The sequence below is a fragment of the Filicampus tigris genome, chromosome 13 (genome assembly GCF_054856515.1).
Source record: "Filicampus tigris isolate MCC_2025a chromosome 13, RoL_Ftig_1.0, whole genome shotgun sequence".
Classification (NCBI taxonomy): domain Eukaryota; kingdom Metazoa; phylum Chordata; class Actinopteri; order Syngnathiformes; family Syngnathidae; genus Filicampus; species Filicampus tigris.
The window spans coordinates 8,711,958-8,731,982 of NC_141229.1; the positions used below are offsets into that span (position 1 = coordinate 8,711,958).

Consider the following 20,025-nt stretch of genomic DNA (forward strand, 5'->3'; position numbering starts at 1 on the left):
GATTTTGGGGGTTTTACTCAAAAATATCTCAATGGATTTTCAATGGTTGTCAATTATGCAGATCTTAGGGGTTCCACTGGATAGTTTTAAGTTGTAATATCACCATTCACCACGAGATGGCAGACATGGCCAAACTGTGCTAATACTTTTACTGCCCTACACTATAATATGAGTAGGCCTAATATTTTGGGGAGGATTTGAAATGACATGAAGGACAAACATAGAAGCTGAATAATAATACAATTTCGAGTGAAACATTTGTTGGTTTGCTTTTCAGCAGTTTTGTGCTAACCTTGAATCGTAATTTGATTGATGTGATTGTTCAAACCCTGTGTTGTGGAAGGATGGATTGTTTATAGTCTACATGCACCGAAACGTTCTATAACATACATTGGTCCAATAAAAAAAAAAAACAGACATGCACATATTTTGTCCATATTTAAAATGCTATTTTTGTCAGACATCTGGTTAGGAAGTGTTCTCCAATGTGGCCCCCTAGTAGTGCTGATGAAAAATTGTGACCGCCCCCCACCATCATTAAAGTTGCCTATCCCTTTACTTTCTGTATGGTCCAAACAAAATGGAGGTCGGCCAGTGTCCTAATATACCGTAGTTTGTTTGACCTTCCACTGTGCATCTGTCTCTGGACTTCATCCTCTCTGCAATAACATTCCGTAATCATTCAGTAACGAAGGCTAAAAATAAGTGCGATTGCTTAAGCTTCAGTCCGTATCTGTCTCATTACAGCTCATTTCACACAGGCAAAGCTGCATTTGAGAAACTACTAAATCAATCCATACTACAGTTTGTGCGACTCAAATTGATTCATTAGGGCTGCATTTGTTCTGGGTGACCTCCATCAGATGAGGTAAATTGTGCGTGTGTGTCTTGAGAGGTGAATGGCTGCATCTGATGCCCTTAATGGCTTCCATGCCGAGCTGAGACGTGCGCACTGTGCAAGGAGACAAAATAACGTAGTCGAACAGATGCCAGTTTAAAAAGGCCTGTTTATGCTGATGGGGAGTGAAAATGCATCAGGAAAGCCCGGGCGAGCGCTCTTGTCAAAGTGTTAACTCCATGTGAGATGCATTAGAGTCTTCTACTAGCTTTGGGGCCAACGCATTTGAATACCAACCGCTTTATTTGAGCGAGGCCCTGGAAAGTGACAGATGTTTTCGCGCGAACGTTACACGCAGGCACAGATAGTCTCAGATTATAATACATGCGTCTGTGAATGTGCAAGGAAGAATCAATACGCAGCAATTGTTTATTGTTCCTCGGAGGGCATTATTGAAACTAGGCCCCCACCATCCATTTTGATAACCCCACACGGTTACTGCTCTTTAACATGTTGTGCAAAGTCAGGCTGCCCAATCGATGGAGCTGCAGGGCAGGTTGTAAGCACAAAAAAAATCAATGACGAGAGAAGAAAGCAGCAAGGTAGACCTCTTTGGCCCTCTTTGGCCTTTCATAGGACAAAGGCAAACATTGCGTTTAATTTATTCTCCTGATATCTTCAGCCTTTCCCTGTCTCTTTGCCATTTTTCAACAACTCCGCCTTGCTGAGAGTCTTTCTTGTGTATGTGATGGCCAGCCATCACGTGGGAGGGAAATGGAGAGCGACTTTTGTTTTTCTTTGTTATTTTATCTGCCTCTGTTGGCAGCTTTCTCTAAGGAAGCATTCAACACTTATTCACACATTGCTATAATTGTGATAAGGTACACCGGTGAATATCTCCTAGAATAAACGTGCCATTTTTTGTGAAACTCCGACTCTGAATATCATAATAATATTATGACTTTATGTCGGAAAAATCCAACTTTATTCTCGGAAGATGATGACATTTTACCCCGATAAATAACTCTTTGTTTGTGGAACGAACAAATATGGGTCCTACTTTCATGCCCAGCACAAGCCTAGCGTAAAGTGCAGTCTATAGTCGTCTGGGTGGCGTTTTCTTTCTTTTGGTATTTTCGTAGACAGGCAAAGTTTGAAATGGGCGTTTGCGCCGTTGTGGGAGTGAAAACAGTTGACTTGATTCCCGGCCAAGCGAAGCAGCTCCCCTAATTCACACATATCAGCAGAGCGCAAAATCTGTCTGCCTGCACCTGGATCAAATCCATCAAAATTGCGTTTCACAACTTATGCCACAATTAAGAGTCTTGTCTACTTTTTGACACCAAATTGTTGGGTTAGCCAAAGGCGTGTAACGGAAAGCGCTCTCGGACTCCCGAACGCCCTGCGAGGCAGAACACGGTCTGCCAAATTCCCAAACACGGTAATCTAGACTTTCTCTGGCATGAAAATGATACGCCAGTTGTTACACCGAGTGCACATGCGCCTGTCTGCGAAAACACAAAACATTTTCATTCAGATTTTAGGAATTTTGTTTTAGTGTCAGTCCTTTCAAGTATTATTTCCTGTTATTGCGCCTAACGCCCATCCACCAATGCTTAAACAGGTTAAATAGTCGATAGAGACCAAGAATCATTTAATTGTCCCTTGAACAAGCCAAATGCATTTAATGTAATTCCAAGAAGAATGTCATTGACAGACGGATTAGAAGTCCTCTGAGAATACAATTGCATGGTGTAAAATGTGGGAAGAACATACAACTTAGTTTTATGGTGGAGGGGAATCAATGAAATCAAGCAAAGCAAAACAATTTTGTTATGGATCATTTAGTGTGAAGGTTGCACAGTTCAAACATAAGATTCTATTACTTGTGCATAGAGGACAAGATGCTTATCAACGCTAAAAACGATACAGCACCTGAAAACGGGTCAAATATGATATTTTGGACATTTTTTCATCGACCTCTAATCATAGTTGAAATGACTGAGAATGAGCACACAACAAAACAAGTTCAGTTTTCTATCTTAGAAACAAGAAAATTCTGGCAAGAAACAACTCTACCAGAGTCACAAATTGGTTCCACAAGCTGAGCTCCGGAGAAAGAGCAACTAATCAAAACCGTTACCGGCTGCAGTGTAAGGCCCACCGCACACCGAGCGAACTGTCACGCAGTGTGCGGGCTTCTGCGACTAGTTGTCATGAGTGTCCGGCGTACAATTAGAAATTTCAATTGAGTACTGGAATTTGTACTCAGGTGTCACTTGATTTTGAGTATCTGCCGAAACAGAGTCCCGGCCCGATACCTCAGCAATAAGGATACGGACAGAATACAGCTCCTATTACTTAGCTCGCCGAAATCAACCTCATCCGTGCTGATGTGTGCGCTTTTGTTTCCAATTCAGTTAGTAACTGAAGACTAAAGCACAACAACCACCGTATATGTGAAGTGAGGCAGATTACAGTGCAGTGACATCTGATGATGTTGCAACAGCATGCAACAGCCACGGGTCGACTCTCATTCATCACGTTGCCTTTCATCGTTGTCACGTTGTTTATCACACTACCAGATTGGTTTTCTTGACGCCGTCCCGTGAGCCACATGTGTCTAAGCGCTCGCTTCCTCAAGGGTGCGCTCTCAAGGACGAGCGTCGCCGTGCTCAGATACGTGACATTTCACAGCAAATGCGAGGGGGTTTCCATTACAATGGAGCTCATAATGGTTTGATTAGTTGTTCTCTCCGCGGAGCTCCAACCAATTTTCTGGCTCTCGTGGAGTTGCCCCACTTGCCCCGGATTTTACATGTACTTGTCTTCAAAATGGAGAATGACCTCCGTGTGAATGAAGGACCTGTCATTCTCCATCATTTCAATTACACTAAGAGGTCAACGACAATGAACAAATAAACGATGGATGCGTGGACCACACTATCTCATGATTAAGATGTATCATGGTTAAAATGCATGACATTCTATTAAGAATAGGCCTGGCAGGCTTGATTGTTATCTTTGAAGAGACTATAGGTATCCTGCACCTATAGCTTAAAGCTCTTATGTCTTGGATCATTATTATTCCGGTCACTGATTGTGAAAACACAGCAGAGATGTAAGTCACTATTCATTCCAGGGAGAAAAATGCAAATGCTGCTTTCAGTATCAGACCATGTGCTGTTTTAAGGACCATAACAAAAGAAGAGTGGATTGTAAATATTACACCCCCCCCAGCATGAATTAATACAGGACAAATGTTTCTCACAAATGTTTCCTCATGGGGGGGCCTCCGTGTTATGGGTGTCTGCCCTTCACACAGGGGCCGTTTTCGCAGGGGCTCCTTGGGTGCGGGTGACCGGGGGCCTCTACACTTTGTGTGGGGACCACCCGGCTGATCCGGGCCGGGGGTCTCTGTGGTGGTGACACCCCTGTGGCCCTGGGCTGTCATTTCCCTCAGCGTGGATGAGCTCCCCTTGGGTAGCCTTTCCTCATATGGTTTCTCTGTGCTTTGTCATGTCTTTCTAACACACCTTATCAGGTTGTGTGCTTTGTGTAGTGGGAATGCGTGTGTGTGTGTGTGGGGGGGGGGGGTGAGTGCTGATGTACTGGTGGAAATATGTCTTCGGGTTTGTCGAGAGGGAGGGCGGGAACGGGTCTTCTTTTTATGTTGTGTTTTGGATGTTTTACAGCACTTTGATTTGCATTTTTATGTATGAAAAGTGCTATATAAATAAAATGTGATTGATTGATTGATTGATTGATTGATTGACAAGAAGAATAAAAAGTAAAGCTGTAAAAAGCGCCCTCGCACCTACTTTTTCATGGCAAATCCGAAGTTTGCACCACGGTATGTTAATTGGACACTTTAAATTGCCCCTAAGTGTGATTGTGGGTGTGATTGTGCGTGCGAATGTTTGTTTGTGTGTGCCCTGCGATTGGCTGACAACCAGTTCAGGGTGTGCCTATACTGCCCGAAGACTGCTGGGGTAGGCTCCAGCACGTCCGCGACCCTTGTGAGGATAAGTGGGTTGGATAATGGATGGATTATATCATGATACTAAAGGCAAAATTTTACAAGGGAAGAAAGACATCTTTTAACAAGTGAATTTAGTGAACAACTGTTAAAAGCTATTGTTAATTAGCTTGTTCCTTGGCTAAGGGGGTCAAGAGCATTTGCCCCATTTTCCATCACAATTCAAAAATGAACACTCATTCCAAATATGTTATGTTAACTTGTAAATGAAACTAGTTTTATTTCAAAATTCTTTGAAAAACATTTTCTCGTATTTTGTACTCTTGTCGTTAGCAATGAATTGCTTCCGTCTGATTGAAGAAAAACGAAACCCACGAAGAACGTGCGCCCTCCTCTGTGAAGCAAAGGTGCTGCCTGAGTTTTAAATGACCTTTTTTTGCCCACAATTCAAGAAATTGAACTCGTCAATCACATTGCATACAAAAGCAATCTACTTGCTTTCTCAGTTTGGCTTTGTCAGTAATCTCATTTCCATATCAAGCAGGTACATCTCTGTTTAAGGTATTAGTGTAGGCTACACTTAAATATTCGGGGGGCACAAAAAAAGCAGCTTAAATGTATCCTCATTAAAGCTCCGGGTGACATTACACAAATCGTAATTGTAAAAACAGGTATGTTTTAATAAGTCATTCAAAACTTTGCCAAAATAAGTTCAACACTGCCCTCTACTGGAGAATGAAATACGCTGAGGATGATGACACTAAATCCTTTATTGCAGGTAAAGTTCTTAAACTCAAATGTCATCCCAAAGTGAAAGAACACTAGCCACAATCTTGTGTAAGTGAATTAGCTCTAGTGATTAATGAACCAAACTTTTTATTATAAACATTTATCTGTTTATTGGCCACAATACGCTCAGACAAGAACTCCATATTGTTTGAGAACATCTGTGTACTTTGCAATTTTGCTTTCAACGTTCTTCATAGCCACTTTAGTCAGCTTGATGGTGGCCTTTTTCTTATTGTAATGCATCTTGGCCTTTTGTTTCCTCTTCTCCTCCAGCGTGGCTGTGATGGCCTGGTACTTCCAGCCGACCTCATGAGCCAAACGTCCCAGGAGGGCAAACTGCACAAGACACGGGTCAATTTAAACATTGCAGCAAATGCACGGGCTTGGATTTAAAGCTAACGTGTTCCCGGTTCAACTCAGATGTCAGATCCGTTAAGTGTTTTCATCAATGCATTATCAGATTTCAGATCATCACTGTTGAGATGCTGGCTCATTAAATTGAAGCAATCAACGTGACTTACCTTACGAGTGGGCTTCAGGCGCACAATCTTAAGAGCAGCTGGGACCACCATGCGCTTCCTCTGAATTGGGGGGGAGAAGCCAAAAATCAGACACCAAAGAAACCCGAGGTCCAAATATTTTCAGGGTGGCATGTCTCAGATTTTGTGTTTTCATTTCAAACCTCAGTCAAACAAGGCATGGTAAGGTAAAAGGCATCATTGACAGTACAACGTCAAACCACTATGTTATGCAGAGCCATCACCTTGTCGTAGGGCGGGGGGATGCCATCGAACACCTTCAGCCTCTCCAGAGCAGCCTGGCCTCTCTTGGTTTTGTGGGGCAGCATGCCTAGTTGGCACAATTATTTCACTTTAATACACCTTACCAAGATAGAGAGCGGCAGCGTTAAGAGTTTGTCCAAGCACATCTTTACCCCAACTCAACTCAGAAGTCAGATCCGATAAGAGTTTCTCATCAACAGATATCAGAATCTTAATAAACAATGCTCATCACTGCTGTTTCAAGGGGAAAGAAATGTGCTAGGAACAAGTTTGTAAGACCTTGCACAGTGGAACCTCAAATGTTAAACAATTAAAATTTGGGAAAGAAATGTTGCATTAATTTGGCTCAGGCTCAAAATGCATTCATAAACCGTTTTTACTACAGAGCCACATTATCAACTGTCTCAAAAGTGAAGAGGCCAACAATGATTCAACTATCAACTGAAACTTCTTTGAAGATGTCTGACAGAACATCTCCGGTGATTTCCATGCTAGTCATGATGCCTTCTGCTAGATGCCATTTAAGTTAGCATCTGTAACATTTAAACTGTATTCTTCATACTGTACTAAACTTGGTAACAATGTGAAACACTGTAGATAGGATGGCAAAAAATAACATTGATGTTGCAGCATTTATAAAGTTCTACTTTAACACAAACAGGACCACAAGCTAGGCTAGAACGCTGCATGAATCATCATTTCATTACGACATGCCTGTAAATAAAGGTATGATGTAATATAACGTTGACTACGGAAGATCGAAATGTACTAAAAAATATAATACTGCATGCTATATGTATTCATGCTTGCATAAATTTTAAATCAAATAGAAATGACTATTTTCGGTGTGATGTTTGAAGGTAATTTCTGAAAACGCGCAAAGTATGAAAACTGCATAGTGTTCAATTGTGAAGATATGATCTGTAAACTGTTAGTGACTAAAACAGTGTCCAGTGGGCTCCTGTGGCGTCCAGCATGAATTCCACCTCCCACACTCCACAAGTTTGCACCTTTGTTCCATTACTGGCTATCTGGCACAATTGTAAGTTACATAGTTACAAATCACAGGCCCGTTTCTACCACTACAGTGCACAGTTAGCTAGCTGTGCCTGCAACCTGAAAAGGCATCTTCTCTGGATGCCACAAGTTACAGAACAGCTGTGTGTCATTTACATTTAAATTCATAATTGTATTGTTAGGCAAGGCAGCTTTCTTCATATTGAATATGTCATACACAAGGTAAGTCAATGCACTTTACATGAATTAAAAGTACATTTAAAAAGCATTTACAAACAAAAGAACTAAATAGATCTAGAAACTAAGTACAATCAAAAGGTATCTTACTACAATTACCACAAGAGTGAAAAATATTTTCAAAGCATTGTCGGTATGGAACTAGCAAGAACTTGTGCTGAAAAGTCTGTCATGTCATTTGAGCCACAGGATGAATAACGTGCACCACTGTGTTAAAGTGTTTAAGTTTCCCCAAAGTTTCTCTTGAGGACCTCCAAACCAACAACACCATGACATGTTGGCCCAAAAAGCAGTCCATGCGTTCAACTTTGGATTTTCCACTGTACATTTTATCACATTGGAGGTGGTACACGACACACCAAGTGGATTTTGGTAGTCATTTTGTGTTCAGCTTCAGTCTCACCTCTGACCGTCCTCCAGAAGATCCTGCTGGGAGCTCTGAAGTGGTACGGTCCACGAGAAGGATTGGTGTTCATCCTCTTGCGCAGAAAAGCCAGGTACTTCACTGCAATATCAAATATTCAATTAGACCGTTAGAACATATTTAAGACGTGTGGCGTACGATTCCATTTAAGTAGAACGTATGCGTCTCAGATGGTAGTGCATGTCAAGTATTCTCATGGCCATTTAAAACTCAAAATATTGTTTTATATAACATCATTGACACATTTCAGGATTCTGAACTCAGGCTGTTTTCCCTGTGTCTGCTTAGGTTTTTATTAAAAGCACAAGGTTCTTTTTTTAATCCATTTAAGTTTGAATTAAGACATCTCAGTCAAATTGAGAGAACAGCCTTGAAAGGATTTTTATTTTTAATTGAGCCACTTACGTTTGTTACGATAGAAATTGCCAGAGATGTTGATGCCTTCACACCGGACCACCACAACTTTGTGTCCTTTAAAATGGAAAATAAAGACCAATAGAACAACGCCCAAAATATGCATATAATATGTCATTTACAACAATTTGTCTCAGATGGTAGTGCATGTGAGTTTTCTCATGGTCGTTAAACTCAACCAAGGGTCAAAGTAATCATCACTGACAATGCTAAAAGGTACATTTAAACTTTAGATACATTTCATTTCATGTGATAATGATTAACAAGAAGCACATACCCAGCAATGTCTGCTTGGCAACGATGGCAGCCAGGCGACCAAGCAGATGGCCCCTGCCATCTAGTAGCAGAACCTGCAAAATTAAACGTGGTGAAAAACAGACATAAAAGGATTTGCAAAAAAAAAAGCCAAATTCATCGCGGAGAAGCCAAGAGCAGCCACTGTGTAAGAATATGTTACAGATTTTTGCCACCTTGAGGTATCACAATTTTAAGGCATGACATTTATTAATATTTTCTCAAATGAGCACATGGCTGCATTGCCGGTTTCGCGTCCTATCAAACATGCCAACAAAATTAGCCAGCAGACGCTTCAGTCATCAAATGGTTGCTGAAATTGTACGTTACAGATGTGAATAACGTTAACAAACTCTGCAAACATGTTTTTTATTTTGACAGGGGGGGAAAAAACATTAATCGAGACTTCAGCTTCAAGCCAAGCTAGCTAGCTAGCAGCTAACAGCGTTGGCTAGCAAAGCTGCCATGATGGAAGACATGTCTATTCGGAGACGCTAACCGCCCCAGAGACGCATTTAACAAAAGTTTTTAGCCAAGTGGTACCCAAGTTTTCACCGCGGATATAATATACCGTTCGACGGCATGTTAAAGAAAACGCCGGGCAGAAACTACAGCAGAAAACCGATTAAATTGAGAATATCGTCCCTTGGCTGTAGCCCACCTTATTGAAGCGGTCCGCCATGACGTGCGAAAAGAAAGATACACGGGGGCGCCCGTGGTAAAAGACAGGGGTGGGAGGAAGTGACGTCACTGTCAGATTATTATCAGATTTGGTTGAAAATGTTCTAGCGTCACCTGTGGACGGATGCGCAAAGGACACTTGTGCAGGTTTGGTGGATTTGCGACAAAGTGGGCAAATTCTATTTATTTTTGTAAGTTATTTCATTTGTAAAACCTACGAATGGGCCGGCCCCTGGTCGTTCAAAGAGAAAAAGAAAAAAAAAAGGTTAAATTGTGTATGTAAAATGTGAAAATTTGTTTGATTTTGACAAAATAATTTGCCGTTTAATTGTATTTATTTATATCATTAAATTGTAATTAGCCACTTATGTAATAAAATACAGGTACAATTTTAATTGATCGCAATGTATACATAATTGTTTTGATATTTTTAATGCATAATACATCAATTAACCAATTCAGACAAAAAGATAAAAAATAATTCATTTTAACTGATCGATTTCAGGATAAAAAAACAGCTGAATGCATGCATCAATTATATGGCAACTGTACTACTGTATACTATCAATTATTAATGGTCTTATACTCTAAATGTAATATTAAATTAGATGTTTATTTAAAATTGTGCCTAAAAAATCCAATTATTTCAAGGTTTTAAACATTTATAGATATTTAGAAAAACATCATACTATATGACTGTAATCTAGAATGAATGAATAATTAAAATATTAGACAGAGATCATTCTTTGCATTAGAAGCATATTTATCACACAAGGTCATGTTTATTTGCTGTATGAAACACACTACAGTTCATGCAAATCATGTCACACTGTTCCACAGAAACAACATTCATTTTGTGAACTGTTGCAATTGCTTTAGATAAAAATTCACCACACAATCACACCTTGCCAGTAATGCAATTCTACTCTGAGATGGTGAGCAGCAGAAGAACACAAAAGGAGAATATATTTTTTAAATATGCTACAGCCTTGATTAAAGATGTCTGGCGGAAGCTCGTTTTGATTAGTCGTCGTGATTCAGCTTCCTGATCTTCCCCTTGTGACGGTCAATCTCCCGCTGCAGACGCTCAATCTCCTTTTTGTGGTGGTCAATTTCCTCCTGGTGGTGATGCTTCAGTGCAGCCAGCTGCTCCTGCTCCTTGCGCCTTGTGTGTGTGTGCAGACAGATCACAAAATCAATTTTCCACACTTAAATTACGGTAACTGAAATGCCATTAATCCGTCCAAGCTCCCATTTCAATCAAAGGAAGCATTTGTTCTAACCTTTTTTATTCATTTCTATTGAAAAAAATCCTACTGTATAAAAACAGAGAGTGTTAAGACATTAACTGGTTTTAGAAAATTTTATTAGTAGGGCCCGACCAATTAATCAGCCTTTATTACCTCTTCTACACAAATGTTACAATATAATACGAAGATAATGACTTTCAAACATATCCCCTGATTTCTGCCAACTTTTCTCTGTTGTAGAAAAAAAACAAAACTAAATGACAAACTGTTGTAAAACAGTCAAATGGTCTGCCTTTAATTCAAATCTTTATAATAAGCATTAAAAAGGACCAAAAAAAATCCATATCATTTGAGTAACTACTGTTTGGACAAAATAAAAGTCATAACTGTAGTGTTGTACGTGTGCTTTTAACTCAGTTCAGTGCTAGACAATTTCAAACACTCTTTTACCCCAACGTTTGAAAAAATTTGAAAAAAAGATCAATAAATTCCTGGGATTAAATCCTTGGACTGTGAAAAGACATAAATATGTCTGTGTGATTGAAATTAAGGGGGCATTGCCTGGTGAGTGACATCAGGAACTGAAGTCAAATTGGCCCAACCCTGGCCGGTTTGTCTGCATGTGAGCGTCTGGCCGTGAATTGTTGTCTACAACAGGTTTTACGAATGACAAACAGTCAAATGCAAAATTATATGACTGTTTGCCCTGTTCAATAAATGACAAAGTGCATTGCCGACTGTGGCTTTCCTTGCCCAACCTTGCTCCTAAATGAAATTTTGTCTCACGGCATTTGGCCAAACGATGGCATTAGACTCCGTAAATGATCGCTGGTGCAGTAGAGAAACAACACCTACTTGAAGTACATTTCTTCCTCGGCCACCTGTTTCTTTCCCATGGCTCCACCCGCCTCTCGGATGGAGCCGCCTGCTCCGCCACCTTTTCCTGCACCTTTACCAGGCTCGCCCAGCTGCAATGGAGAAAGCCAACCAGTGAAAAAATGTTGAATCAAGTCCAAATTGAACTTGACCTGAATGGCAAGAAAGTAACAAAGAGTCTTTGCTTTTCTTCCAGTGTCATTTATGAGGTTAATTCACATCAAGACCATGAAGACAAATACAGCGGCTATACTGCAAAATAATGGGCTTAAATAAAACAAGTAAATGAGGAATGTTACTTAATTTTAGCAAAATTATCTGACAATATGACAGGGCAATTTCAAATGGCAAGATATTTCAACCCAAGTAAACATACCGAAGCCAGACTTAAAAAAATCACTCATTTAAAATAAAACTACTGTATACCACCAACACATAAAAAATTATGAGGATTCTTATTTTGATCTAAACATACTCATTAGTATTACCACAAATTAAATTTCAACGAAGTCATGATAAATTAGCTGTTTAAGGGTGTAAGTGAAATACATATAGCAGTTTAGAACATGGCTTACAACAAACGTATTTCTGTTCATCTATCTATGCTGTCCACGTCTAGTGACAGGCTACATAATTCAATGCTCTTCCACTAGGTGACAGAAAGTACAACAAGTCTCACCATCTGTTGAAGTCATGCAAAAGAATAATAGTTTTCAACTAAACAGGCCCAGATTTCATACTGTGTTAGTGCATTTGTGTGCAAATCTATACTAGAAACTCATTGTTTCAATATAAAGGTACTGTACAAATAATTATACTTTTTGTGATATACTGTATTAGTATGCTGGTATGCTTGAGGTTTTTCAATTGTAAAATAGATGCCGTACGTGACTCAGAAAGGTTGGGAAACACTGTTGAAGAGGTCAAAATTTAATTGGTCTCAAATTAGGAAAATGTAGTCATTCTCTAATGTCATAGATTGGGTTTAAAGTAAACAACCACGCAGCCATAGCCAGGTCACAAGTGCAAAGGCATTTACTTGCCAATGAGGTGGTTAAACCAATGCAATGCATTAAAAAAAACGACCCTTTTATTGTTCATTAACATTATCTTCAGCCTATATTCATGAAAATAGCAATTGTCTATCAAGCTGTCATATACGGCTAGACAAATTTTGGAGCTAACTCATTTGAAATTACCCCATGCATAATGGCATTATAGCGCTAGAAATCGGTCTTTTGTTGAGAAGCTAGGCCCGAGGGACATAGTTTTACCTGGTCGGATGCCATTCTCTGCTGAAAAGTGAACAAACCACGAATGTTGGGCCTCAAGAACCTCGCCATGCTAGCTAATGTGACTGGCGAATGACAATGATGACAGCAGAAACGCTTCCTCAATTTGCCCTTGTCCGTAAATACATACAGCCAGAGGACGGCGCCATTGGGACCCAGATAGAGGGGACAGGCTCCATGTGAACGTTTCTCTTCCGTGAGACGTAGCAAATATTACGAACATCATATTCAATTGGAAACGAAGTCGATTAACATTGATACTACGTTGGTATAAGATGTATAATACATGCGTTCTAAGACGTTAACGCAACATAAAATCGCCCCCATTTTGCCCAATGGAACATCTCAAAACAGAAAGCATAAACCTGCACGTTAATATATCTTTGACCTGAAGTTAAGGTCAACTTTATTTAACCGTTGTAGTTTTGTTTTTATGTGGTTTGGTTTTTAACAAAGTAGAATTACAACTTTATTGTGATGAAAGCTACATTAAAACTTGATGAAAATATAATTTAAATAATTCGAAAATATATGACGTACTGAAGGCAACATATGATTTTTTTTCATTTATTTCTTTTTATTAACCCATAACCGGGACAGGACATTAGATATTTTCTTACACATAGATACAATTTTTTAAGTTAATAAATGCATGCAAAATATGTAAAACTGTTTAGTTTAACACAATATATATTTTGTATATATATATATGCCTATATATATATATATACAAATTTATATATATATATGTATATATATATATATATATACACATATATCTGTAAAATACACTTTGTCCACCCCTGTACTATATCATTAACTTAAATAGATGATTAAATATTTGAATTCAATTATTTTTACATTTGATTTTTCTCACTTTATTTTTTAATTGTAAACTGATCAAAGTCATTGTAATACTGTACTGTCTTCAATAAATTAAAAAGCATACAAGTCTTGGAATAGTTTTTATTCAGCAAAGTAATGTTCTTGAAACCTGTCTTAAGAAACACCACCCTCCCCCCAGTAAGTCCCTTATAAACACATCGCCTGGCAACTCTGGGTTCATTCAAGACCCCCAAAATTAGGAGAACAAATATCTATCAACTTAAACATCAAAACCACATTCATTTTTTTCCTTTCCACAATTCAACACTAATAAACGTTAATGTAACACGTACATTGGACCCCAGTTAGCAAACAGGTGCATGAGAAGATCTATTCCCTTCCCCAAAGAACATTCAAAATAAGTCAAATTCAAGATGCGAATCAAAATATCGGCACTGCTGTGTCTCTAACAGGGTCAAGTATCAGAAAAACGACAATTAGGAGGCACATTATTGAGAACTTACACAATGGCCCACTTTTTGGATTCAATAAACAGTGGCAACGGAAGCGAGGGCTTGAATATTGTGGCCTGTGTGTCTGTGAAGTTATGTCACACGTCCTTTGCCATGTCTGACAAATGTCTGTCTGTTAACTTTCTATCAAAGTGTGCATAACCCACTCTGGGATGACACCTGGTGTGGGTTTGTTTACTTAAGACATAGTACACAGCGCACAAATTTCTACTGAGCCATCCTGACAAACATGACTTGTACAGTGACAAACACTTCAATTTAACACATTGCCTACACGTATTTTCAGTGTGCTTAACTCTTGAAGCCTCTCTGTGCCCTTCAGGTAATTTTGGCTGCCTTATGCTGATGTTTTACAATTTAAAACAAACACAAACGTGAATCATTAAATGAATTTACTAAAACAAGATAAAATAAGATTAGGGGGAGGCGTCACAGGGCCAGGAGGGGTCTGCGGAGGCCTTTGGGAGGAGACAGCGCTTGCCGCTCCCCGTTTCGGCCCCGTCAGTCCTGCTTGACGTTGCCCAGCGCTCTGAGGCGCTCCAGCAGGGGCGGGTGCGAGTAGCGCCACATGGAGTACAGCCAGTCGGCTACAGGGAAGCCAAGGTTGTCCTTGTTCAGCTTGATGAGGGACGAGTAGAGCTCAGAGGCTTTGCCCATGTTGCGCGCAAAAGCGTCGGCCTGGAACTCAAACCTGCGGCTCAGGACCGTCAGGCAGAAGGACAGAAGCTGCAAAGACCAAACATAAACATGTAAATTACAGCAATTTTATCATTCCCCACCCCCGCTATATTGTGAAGTTATTAACGTCAACGAGTCGGCTTGTTTTTACGCAACCCTGCAAGCAGCCAATCATATTGTGCCCTGCTCAGAAGTTCCCTCGAAAAAGAACACAAGAGCTCATTACCGGTGTCAGACAGTATTAGAGGTTATTGGAACCAGGACTTTTTAAAACCATGGTAAACCGGTAAACGGCCAATCCCTAGTTGTGCAGTAAGTTTAAATGTGTTTAAAGCACGTGTGAAAGGTAACATTTTTTTTCAGAATACATGGTCATAGTCATTACAGACATGTCTGGAAGGTACGCCCCACGATAAACAAGAGTTCTCCGTCAGTGAGTTTGTGGGTAAGAACTGCGAGATTAATTAATAAGGATTTCCTTATGATCACCTCATTATATGGAGAAAAGATGAACTGGAAGATAATCATCAAGCCAATTAGAGTGGGCTGGCTGTCAACGAAGCCAAATGCGACAAACAACTCCTTGCGTCCAATGAGAGCAGCAAACAGAGAGAAACACAGGAAGGAATTCATCTAAAGGAGGGTGAGAGACAGCGGATGTTAATGCCACATTTTATATACGCCAATCAAAAAAAGCGAAAAATACATGAAATAATCACCTGACTAATGACAATGTTTTTGACAGTATGACCGAGCTTCCAGTGACCCAGCTCGTGACCCAAAACGGCAAGGATCTCTTGGTTGTTGCATCCTTGTTTCTTGTGCTGTAAAAATGTCCAACAGTTAGTATATAAACTGGAAATATTGCTCGAATAACGCAAAATCTCATTTATTTTATGAATTTTTAATGTCTCAAGGCGGCTGTGAAGGTGCTTTGACACAATTCGGATCCAAATAAGTGCATGAAGAGTACAGCAAAAACAAGAGAACTTGTGTTGTGTCAAAGGCAGTGTACATATTACAAACATCTGTAAAATTGGCTATACGAATATGTCTGAAACATTTTTCATAATAATAATAATAATAATAAACATATTTCATGACGTCACATTTTTTTGGAACAACCTCGAGATGGCCCCTAATATTAAAAATGTTCTCCAACCTTGGTCAAAAAGGTGCCAAGGTGAAAGCACCCAAAGTTTCCATTTCAACACCCCAGAACAAAGTTTATGTTATCGTAACCTTTGGCTTGGCTTTAAATTCGGTGTGAACTTCATCATTTTCTGGTTGCTCGGGCTTTGCCTGGTCACCCTTGTTGAGGGGGGAATGGTCCTCCAGCAGTGTGTCAAAGAGCACTATACGTTTGTTCTTGAAGAAGCCGTAGAAATATGCGTTGCTGTGCGAAGACCGTTTGGAACCTGGAAACAGGCAATTTTCAAAAACTGCACGCCAACACAAAACAATTCCTTTGCCATTCAAATACCTTCAACTACGTAAACCTTTGTGAGAGGGAAACTGATACTGTTGGCCATGGCCTCAATCTCCGTCTTCAGCTCCCCATCTGGCAAAGGAGTGAATTTATCAAACAGAGGAGCGATGTAATCAGCATAGACGGTAACGAGGATCTGAGAAGGGAGACAAAAGGCAAGTTTACATGACAACAAACGATCCCCAGTAACGTGCAACAGCATTGTAGTTCACCGATGTTGCTTTGCTTGTGTGCAACACTGAAAACTTGCTTCCATCTGTTTTCGAAAGTCTGTACACCAAATACAAGCTTTCAATTTTACAAATGGTGCAGAATGAAATAGTTTGCGCACTGGCACAACAATAGTGGGCAGCAAAAGGCACACTCAGCTACCGCTGTACTTAGTGTTTAGATTTGTATATATTATTGGCCTAGAAATGTTTCTCATACAAATATTCATTGTAATGACTTTACTGCTGTTAGCGTAGGTAAAAAAAAAAATGCTCTGATTTACATTGCCATTGCAGCAATGGAATTAAATCAGAAGCCAAGGACCCCAGGATCGATTTTTATCAAAAACCTCAACGGTGTCACTTACTAACCAGAGTAACAGCCAGGGTGAAAAGCCAGGCATAGATGAAGAAGTAGTCGCCCCCAATCTTAATGATGTAGAGGAGCAGCGATGTTACAGGCAGCAGGATACACTGAGTCACAGCATACTTCTTCACAGCATCTTCGATGAAGAACCTCAATGTCTATTGAGCAAGATTAAACCGTTAATAATAAAAGGTCAAACAACCACCAAGTTGTACGATTTGGAATTTGACCAAATATTTAAGGAAAAGCCAAACAACACTTCAGAGTTTCTACAACGGAGAAGGAAGATTACCTGCTGGTTGAAGCCGTGCTTCTCCTCAATGACAAATGTGTTGTACAAACTCCAAGGAAGGCCGGTTAAAGCGGTGAACAGGGTAGCGAGAGTCAGAAACACAAGGGACTGCGTGATTTCGTACTCCGGGCCGAATCCAAAGTGTTTCGTTGCTGCACCGGCGATGCCCCACATAAAAGGAATCCCACCCAGGACCAGGATCAACTTTGACAGGAACATTGCAGAAGTAAGAGACACAAATTAATAAGTTCCACTCCATAAATCACGTTAATAATGACGACCATTTCTTGTTAATATCTTACCGTTCCTTCTGTCTCCGAATACAGGCCAGACCAAAAACTGAAGTTGCTTTTATCCAGCTGATAAAGTCGTGACTTCTCAAATGTTTCGGAATCTATTATCTTTCCGAGCTCTGGCGGCACACGTGTCGTTGACCTGTATATCTTTCGCTGCAGGCATGACAGGGAGAGGGTCAAATGGTAAAAAAAATATAAAACCGCCATTCATACTCCAGTTTAAAACGAATATGCATAAAAGTGTAATGAATTAACACAATTTTATCACAACAAAAATAAAAGACATCCACCCTTCACAGCAAGTCTTCTCATTAGTGTCAGGGGTGAGCTGGAGTTGGTCACAAGGTAACCAAGGGACACATACATAATAAACAAAACAACCATTCACACTCAAATTCACATATATGGACAATTTTAGATGTGCATGCAGGAGAAAGCCTGAGTACCTTTAGATAATTTTAATCCACTAGTATGTAATAAAAACAGGCAACTGCTGAAAAGAACTGTGTTCGCCACATGGAAAGGCCAGAGCGATAGTCGAACACAGATTTTCAGAAATGGGAGGCACACTAAAAATCACGAGTAAACTGTGCTGCCCCTGGATTGATATGTCCCATTAAATAATGTTTTGAGTAAAAACATTATTTTTACTACTTGTGAAGCTAAATTACACAAATAAATGGACTTGGGGAAAACACAAAGATGAATACAATAAATTTAAATTCAAAGTAAAAAAAACTGTATATATCATTAGTAATTATTAATCAATATACAAAGTGTGGCAGAAAAGTCTACTTGACGTCACTTTAGCAAACATGACAATCACCTTTAATGTAAAATAAATAGTCATCATAGTTGTTCAATTTCATCCTAAAAACAAATATTTTTAAGAGTAAGCGAATCGCCAATTTATTTTCCATTTCGGACACTTTTGAGACGCATTTAGCAACATATATTTGCTTTTAAAACCGCGAACATTAATTTTTATATTTAGTGCATAACATTCAACTTACCTGTCTATGTGAAAGGTATGCCTCCCATAAATACACCGTCCACGAAAAGCCCAAAACAGCATAAAATATCTGCTTCTCCACCGGGAGCTCACTAAGAAAGTCGAGCATATTTCCTCAATTTCTTTGAGACTAGGGTAGGGGTACTAAGAAATTGAGAAAACGCTCCACTAGCGGATCAGGCTAACAGCAACGTTATTGCTCTCTCAGCTTGGCTTGCTGCTAACACACAAACTTTACACACAAAGTGGGGTATTATTCTAATCAATGGAAAGCGTTTACAACCGTCAACCCAAAAGTGACTAAAACGTACAACGAGAGTTGTTTTATGCCTCCATCCTAAATAATGACACTACAATCATGAAATCGCAGTCGGTTCAACAGCATAAAAGGTCCGGAAATGAACCGCTCCCGTCACAATTGTTCCGTATCCGGTTTACTGAGCCCCAAAAACCCAGGCAGGAACTTCTCTGGCGAAACGCACATTTAGGCCCAATCCCAATACCCACAGTTGCACCCTTATGCCCCTCAGTTGCGCGTTGCCACCGAGGGTACGAGTGTGTAGGGTGTCCCAATTTTGCAAAGTTCCCCTGTCGCCCCGTCCCCTTTGCGCCCGACATTCGGTGTAATTTATTTACTTGTGCCGAAAAAAAGTACCTTTGTGTTTAATATCCAATTATTACCATATGTTTATCATATGTATGTTTAACTCAATCGATGTTTAACGTCACTGTTTATCCGTTACCATTTACCTATTTTGTCCTAGTTTAGCTGCCGTACTTAGCAACCTTCTGTGCATGAGCCGCAAATAGTCCAAATAATGGAGCCATACCACACATCGACTGGAAGACGGAGGCTGAGTTTTACTTTACTATTGCTTTACTGAAGTTTTAGTATAATTTTAAACAGCAAAATTGCCAAAACAACAACGCCATGCTCGCTGACTCGGGGGCATAAGTCGATGACGTCACACGCAGTTTCCCAATTCTCAATTTTGTACACTTGTAACCGCCGCCCTCAAACCCTTCGTGCACTTCGACTACGTTTGCACTTCAGGGAAGACCGTTGGGTGCAAGTGTAGGTATTGGGAATGGGCCTTACAAACTAAATTGCAGTGCTGGGCATTCCGTCTATATGACGGACTGTTCCGTCTATCGGGATGACGGATACCAGTTTTGTTGACGGGAAAAAAATGACAATAGATAAACTAAGCATAGTCGGAAGACCATGTGTTTAATCCGTCTTTCGTCTGCAGCCCCTCTTCAGTCTATTTTTCGCAGCGAGGCTTCGATGGCCAGGGTGAGCGAGGAGAGGAACAATAATGGGTTGTTGTTGCTTGGGGGACAGATGAACAAGGGACCAGGCTTCCATAGCGCAGAGCGTCACCGTGAGTTACTCTTTCTATTCAAATATCGGCCAGCGGGTGCGGGTAGTGCTATTGAAGTTTGCAGTC

General features: G+C 40.1%; 3 protein-coding genes and 2 non-coding genes across 5 annotated transcripts; all 5 read right to left on the reverse strand.

The window, feature by feature from the left end:
- Window positions 1-5,569: 5,569 nt before the first annotated feature.
- On the reverse strand, window positions 5,570-9,545 carry rpl13a (ribosomal protein L13a). The gene is made up of 7 exons (XM_086050181.1): window positions 9,436-9,545; window positions 8,758-8,830; window positions 8,472-8,537; window positions 8,046-8,147; window positions 6,370-6,455; window positions 6,128-6,187; window positions 5,570-5,942 (listed from the first exon to the last, which is right to left on the reverse strand). Exons 1-7 carry the CDS (start codon window positions 9,454-9,456, stop codon window positions 5,733-5,735), a joined length of 618 nt encoding a protein of 205 aa, XP_085906307.1. The 5' UTR covers window positions 9,457-9,545; the 3' UTR covers window positions 5,570-5,732.
- LOC147137449 (small nucleolar RNA Z195/SNORD33/SNORD32 family) lies at window positions 8,227-8,310 on the reverse strand. The gene has a single exon (XR_015089437.1). It is a non-coding gene; the product is annotated as a small nucleolar RNA Z195/SNORD33/SNORD32 family (small nucleolar RNA).
- On the reverse strand, window positions 8,608-8,688 carry LOC147137450 (small nucleolar RNA Z195/SNORD33/SNORD32 family). Its single transcript, XR_015089440.1, has one exon. It is a non-coding gene; the product is annotated as a small nucleolar RNA Z195/SNORD33/SNORD32 family (small nucleolar RNA).
- Window positions 9,546-10,217: 672 nt separating the features above from the next.
- On the reverse strand, window positions 10,218-13,025 carry atp5if1b (ATP synthase inhibitory factor subunit 1b). The gene is made up of 3 exons (XM_086050581.1): window positions 12,856-13,025; window positions 11,561-11,673; window positions 10,218-10,620 (listed from the first exon to the last, which is right to left on the reverse strand). Exons 1-3 carry the CDS (start codon window positions 12,922-12,924, stop codon window positions 10,479-10,481), a joined length of 324 nt encoding a protein of 107 aa, XP_085906707.1. The 5' UTR covers window positions 12,925-13,025; the 3' UTR covers window positions 10,218-10,478.
- Window positions 13,026-13,825: 800 nt separating this feature from the next.
- On the reverse strand, window positions 13,826-19,088 carry zmpste24 (zinc metallopeptidase, STE24 homolog). Its single transcript, XM_086050430.1, has 9 exons — window positions 18,576-19,088; window positions 17,569-17,715; window positions 17,267-17,470; window positions 16,980-17,132; window positions 16,393-16,534; window positions 16,152-16,327; window positions 15,629-15,733; window positions 15,399-15,542; window positions 13,826-14,957 (listed from the first exon to the last, which is right to left on the reverse strand). The coding sequence occupies exons 1-9, from the start codon at window positions 18,681-18,683 to the stop codon at window positions 14,733-14,735; spliced, it is 1,404 nt and encodes a 467-aa protein (XP_085906556.1). The 5' UTR covers window positions 18,684-19,088; the 3' UTR covers window positions 13,826-14,732.
- Window positions 19,089-20,025: the final 937 nt, after the last annotated feature.